The sequence below is a fragment of the Acanthochromis polyacanthus genome, chromosome 24 (genome assembly GCF_021347895.1).
Source record: "Acanthochromis polyacanthus isolate Apoly-LR-REF ecotype Palm Island chromosome 24, KAUST_Apoly_ChrSc, whole genome shotgun sequence".
In the NCBI taxonomy this organism is placed as follows: domain Eukaryota; kingdom Metazoa; phylum Chordata; class Actinopteri; family Pomacentridae; genus Acanthochromis; species Acanthochromis polyacanthus.
The window spans coordinates 3,886,248-3,892,247 of NC_067136.1; the positions used below are offsets into that span (position 1 = coordinate 3,886,248).

The 6,000-nt window shown below is 47.9% G+C and overlaps 1 protein-coding gene across 1 annotated transcript in view; it reads left to right on the forward strand.

Moving 5' to 3' along the window:
• Nucleotides 1–5,368: 5,368 nt before the first annotated feature.
• Nucleotides 5,369–6,000, forward strand: part of LOC110945184 (keratin-associated protein 10-5-like) — a 6,055-nt gene continuing 5,423 nt past the window's right edge. Inside the window, exon 1 of the mRNA XM_051944775.1 lies at nucleotides 5,369–5,414. Within this exon, the coding sequence (XP_051800735.1) occupies nucleotides 5,369–5,414 (46 nt within the window). The remainder of the gene's footprint in view (nucleotides 5,415–6,000) is intronic.

The window sequence follows — 6,000 nt, forward strand, 5'->3', positions numbered from 1 at the left end:
GACTAATCCCAGTCTGAGGCTGCAGCACAATGTCATTAACAGAATATGATTTAAAATGAATTTAACAGATCTCTACATCATTCACCTGCAATCCCATGGATCCTCCTTGATGCTCTGACAGGTTTATGTCCAGGAAAACCACAATGACGAGTAAAAGTTGTTTCAGAGCCAGGAAAACTTTTCTGACTGTCCTCCATACAGTTGTCTTACTGTAGTGCTCTGCATCTCCGACATCATATAAAAACTTCCATTTGCAAAGAACCGCAGCGCAACACACAATATCTGCTGGATGTGAGAGCATGACTGGTTGGTAATGTAAATGTAAGGACAGATTAGGTTGTTTATGTAGATTATGGACTTGAAGCGATTACGAAACGGTACCGCTCAAACCGATAATTGTCCGGAAATGCGAGAACATTTATGCTCGGTCTGATAACAATCTACCGACGAATATTTAATTATCTGTGCAGTAATGCTGCTCCTTTATCCACTGGATCGTTAATAAAAGCTGTTCTACGCCAAAACTCGCTCGCTTACTGACTGAATGAATGAGGAAATGAAACAGCGTGTGTGGCTGAAAGAGGGCGGAGACGGAGAGAAACTCGAGGTTTTCTCAGATAAACCTGCTGGCGACCAGGTTAGAGTCATAGACTCTGTTACTGCGGTAACTGACCGAGAGTTGAAGTTACCCCTCTTTGTGAAACAGGCTCGAGTTACCCCGCATTCCCTGGTTAGAGTTACCTCGCTTCGTGAAATGGAAAACTCTGAGTTTCCCTCATTTCAGGGTTAACAAACTCAGAGTTTTCACTAAACCTAAGGCCCCAGAACAAAGACTGTAGGAATGAGTCAGTGCTCCAGTTTTAGGGTTTGTTTATGAGTGCAGGTCAGACAGAGTGAGAGATTTTACAGTCAGTTAACTGTTTGATCCACATTCCAGCAGTTGTTTCTCAGGTCGGTTGTTTCTTTGTAATCCACATCATCATCTCTGTGGAGGTGGTTTCCATTGTTCTGATGAAGTTAAAGCAGAACCTGAACCACTGAAACTCCTCCTCTGCAGGAAAACTATACAAAGGCATCACAGCAGCAGCATTTTACAATCCAAAACTACTTTATAGCACCAGAAGGTTCAGTTTATACAGAATCAAAAAGGTTTTTGGTATCAGAGACCAAATATAATGAGAAACAATGGGATTGAATTCTTCAGTATGGGCATGCAGGGTTTGATCTGAGCCTTACGGATTGGACACATACATGTCCTATTTGTCAACCCTAAAACAGGTTTTTGTGAGTTTCAGAATAACTTGTGGCTTAATTCAGATCTCCTTTAGGCAGCGTTTCTCTATTTAATTACAGATTCATGCAACCACCTGAAGTTTAAATGAACAATATTTGCCTCTTATCCACCAACCCTCAGTAGAAGCACATTGTCTGCATGTCCACATTTTATAGTTTTAAACATTGAAATCTCTCATTTACAATATAATTCAGACTCTTTGTTGTGGCTCCAGATTGCAGTCAGTTTTAAATCATCCTTCAGAAGAATATAGAACTAGACTGGAGTCCACTGTAGCAAACTGAACTGATTGGACAGTTTAAATTGAAGGAAATTTCTGTTGTTGATCAAACCATGGTGATAAAAAGATCAGAGTAAAGGTTACAAACCATTTCTAAATAGTTCCCAGGAGCCTGGAGGCCTCAATAACTGAAAACTACCAGGACTCTTCATGTCATTAGCTGTCCAACCAAACTGATAAAATGACAAAGTTCTGTTCAAGGTAACCAACAGTCCATTTAACAGAGTTTATCCAAGAAGCACTGAAGCTTCAACTCCAACCAAAAGGGCTTCTACAAAGTGCTGAACAAAGAGTCCAAAAAATGTTTATTGGAGAGATTTCATTTTTGATTCATATATATATATATATATATATATATATATATCTAAAACATGTTGCCACTTTGAATTCCAGAGTTATTGAGAGTATATTAATAGAAAAATGGTCATTTTTCTTTTTAAAATAAAATCTACATTCTGATTCAACTAAAATGCATTATCAGTGATGTTTGCTCGTGACATGTCACAAATACATCTCTCATCAGCATATATTTCCCATTTGTTTTATTGCTTTACTGTTCATATGTTAGAAGATGCAGGATTCATCAACCAGGTAACCCAAAAATTAAGGAGAAATTTGAAGAATGATATTTTAAATCCTCAACCTCATCAAACATAACTGAGGATGCAGATTAGTTCTTGCTTCAGGTGAACTTTGTAGTTCCTTTAAAGACTCTCATGTCACAGTCTTGCTTGTAGGTTTCTTTCAGAACATTATTAAGAATGCAGTTTTACTTTAGAGGAATGGATGTTTCAGAGACAGAGTTGTAATTAAATGTGCAAACACTGAAGGTGTTAGAATTGTGGGGGTGGAGAACCCAAGCGCAGGCAAACAGGCAGACCAAGAAGTGATAACAAAAAAGGGTTTTTATTTAGGAAAACTCCACAAACACAAATACAGTGACTGTAACTGGGGCAGCAGGGCAAAAACCAAATTAACTAAAGCTATGGCACCACAAGGCTAAATACAATGAAGCAGAAGGGAAGTACTCACATTACAGAGGACTCAAAATCGAGGGAGCAAAAACCTGACTGAAGTAATCCAAACGACAGGGTCCAAAGGGGGTAATCCACAAACGGAAGAATAAGCAAAGGTCCAAAAACAAAAGTAGTCCATAGGTGGGGAACAGAGGCTGTGGCAACACGTGGACATGGCAAACAATGATCCGGCGAAGACTTAGGCCCCATCCACACGAAGACAAAATGCTTAACAGTTTCAAAAATGATCGCCATAAAGACAAAGGCGTCTCAGAAAATGCGTGCGTCTACATGAATGCACTCGATACGCATGGAAGCGCTGTAAAACACAGGCCAGACTTCTAGGGGCGCTGTAACGATATGACGGAAACACGTGCAAACAGAAGAAAAAACAGTGGGCATGCGCACTTGTGACAAAAATTGTAAACAGAGACCAAGCCGGGCAGTAAATAAAGTGCCGTAATGTGTCCTCGATAATTGTTTGTTCAACTCGGTGCTGGATAGTTTTCCCAGTAGGCCCACCACCTGCAGGGCAGGAAGTCGGGGTTGGGTGCTATGTACACTGGGCAGTAGGCAGGAGCGGGCGCCTGGGCGTGCCGGCCCCTGGTGGCATAGACTAACTCTGGGGACGTGGAACGTCACCTCACTGGCGGGGAAGGAACCTGAGGTGGTGCGGGAGGTGTAGCGATACCGACTAGATATAGTTGGGCTCACCTCCACGCACAGCAAGGGTTCTGGAACCAGAATCCTGGAGAGGGGTTGGACTCTCTCCTACTCCGGAGTGGGTGAAAGGCGCCGGGCGGGTGTGGGGATACTCACAAGCCCCCGGCTGAGCGCCACTTTGTTGCAGTTCTCCCCGGAGAACGAGAGGGTCGCCTCTCTGCGACTTCGTGTTGCAGAGGGGAAAACTCTGACTGTTGTCTGTGCGTATGCGCCGAACCGCAGATCAGAGTATTTGGCCTTCTTGGAGTCTCTGGGTGGTGTCCTGGAAGGGGTACCGCCCAGGGATTCCATAGTTCTCCTGGGAGACTTCAATACTCACGTGGGCAACGATGGAGAAACCTGGAGGGGGGTGATTGGGAGGAACGGCCTGCCCGATCTGAACCCGAGTGGTGTTTTGTTGTTGGACTTCTGTGCTAGTCATGGATTGTCCATAACAAACACCATGTTCGAGCATAAGGTTACTCATAAGTGTACATGGTACCAGAGCACCTTAGGCCAAAGGTCGATGATTGACTTTATAGTCGTATCGTCAGACCTGCGGCCGTATGTCTTGGACACTCGGGTGAAGAGAGGTGCAGAGCTGTCAACTGATCACCACCTGGTGGTGAGTTGGATCCGATGGTGGGGAAGACTGCCAGACAGACCCGGTAAACCCAAATGTGCCTGTCCGTAGGGTTTTCAACTCCCACCTCCGGAAGAGTTTCTCCTGCATCCCAGGAGAGGTTAGGGACATGGATTCTGAGTGGTCCTTGTTCAAAGCCTCCATTGCAGAAGCAGCTGCTAGGAGCTGTGGTCTGAAGGTCACTGCTGCCTGTCGCGGCGGCAATCCAAAGACCCGCTGGTGGACACCAGCGGTGAGGGAGGCCGTCAGGCGGAAAAAGGAGACTTTTTGAGCCTGGTTGGCTCGGGGGTCTCCCGAAGCAGCTGACAGGTACCAGTTGGCCAAAAGGGCGGCAGCTGTGGCGGTTGTGGAAGCGAAAACTCGGGTGTGGGAGGAGTTCGGGGAGGCCATGGAGAAGGACTTTCGGTTGGCCTTGGGGAAGTTCTGGCAAACTGTTCGATGCCTCAGGAAGGGGAGGCAGGGCTTCGCTCAGGCTGTGTACAGTCGGGGTGGAGAACTGTTGACCCGTACTGAGGATATCGTCGAGTGGTGGAAAGAGCACTTCGAGGAACTCCTGAACCCGATAAACACGTCCTCTATGGAAGAGGCAGAGCCTGAAGACTCCGGGGGATCTTCGTCCATATCCGTGGAAGAGGTCGCCGAGGTAGTTAAGAAACTCCTCGGTGGTAAGGCGCCAGGTGTGGACGAGATTCGCCCTGAGATGCTGAAGGCTCTGGACATTGTTGGACTGTCTTGATTGACACGTCTATACAATGTCGCGTGGGCATCGGGTACAGTACCTGTGGAGTGGCAGACCGGGGTGGTGGTCCCATTTTTAAAAAAGGGGGACCGGAGAGTGTGTGATAACTATCGCGGTATCGCGCTTCTCAGCCTCCCTGGGAAAGTTTACTCTTGGGTGCTGGAAGGGAGGATCCGACCGATAGTCGAACCTCAGATTCAGGAGGAGGCAATGCGGATTCCGTTCTGGTCGTGGAACAGCGGACCAGCTCTTGACCCTTGCAGAGCTGCTGAGGGGGTCCTGGGAGTATGACCTGCCAGTCTACATGTGTTTTGGTGGATCTGGAGAAGGCCTATGACCGTGTCCCTCGAGGGGCTTTGTGGGGGGCACTGAGGGAGTATGGGGTCACGGGCTCGTTGCTATGAGCCGTTCGGTCCCTGTACGACCAAAGTGAGAGCTGTGTCCGCATACTCGGCACTAAGTCAGACACGTTTCTGGTGGTGTTGGCTACCGCCAGGCTGCCCCTTGTCTCCAATCCTGTTTGGTTTTCATGGACAGGATTTCAAGGCGCAGTCGTGGTGAGGAGGGTTTTCGGTTTGGGAGCCTCAGGATCGCATCTCTGCTTTTTGTGGATGATGTGGTTTTGTTGGCGTCCTCAGACCGTGACCTCCAGCACGCACTGGAGTGGTTTGCAGCCGAGTGTGAAGCGGCAGGGATGCGGATCAGCACCTCCAAGTCGAGGCCATCTCTGCCGGAAACCGGTGGATTGCTCCCTCCGGGTTGGGGGGGAGTTGCTTCCCCAAGTGAAGGAGTTTAAGTATCTCGGGATCTTGTTCATGAGTGATGGGAAAATGGAGTGAAAGATGGACAGGCGGATTGGTGCGGCGTCAGCAGTAATGCGGGCGTTGTACCGAACCGTCGTGGTGAAGAGAGAGCTGAGCCGTAAGGCGAAACTCTCGATTTACCAGTCCATCTACGTTCCAATCCTCACCTACGGTCATGAGCTTTGGGTAGTGACTCAAAGAACAAGATCGCAGATACAAGCGGCTGAAATGAGCTTCCTCCGTAGGGTGGCTGGGCTCAGCCTTAGAGATAGGGTGAGGAGCTCAGACATCCGGAGGGAGCTCGGAGTAGACCCGCTGCTCCTTCACATCGAAAGGAGCCAGTTGAGGTGGTTTGGCCATCTGATTCGAATGTCTCCAGGGAGACTTCCTTTGGAGGTTTTCCGAGCACATCCGTCTGGGAGGAGACCCCGGGGTAGACCCAGAACTCGCTGGAGGATTATATATCTCGTCTGGCCTGGGAACGCCTCGGGGTCCCCCGGAAGAGCTGGAAAGCGTTGCTGGG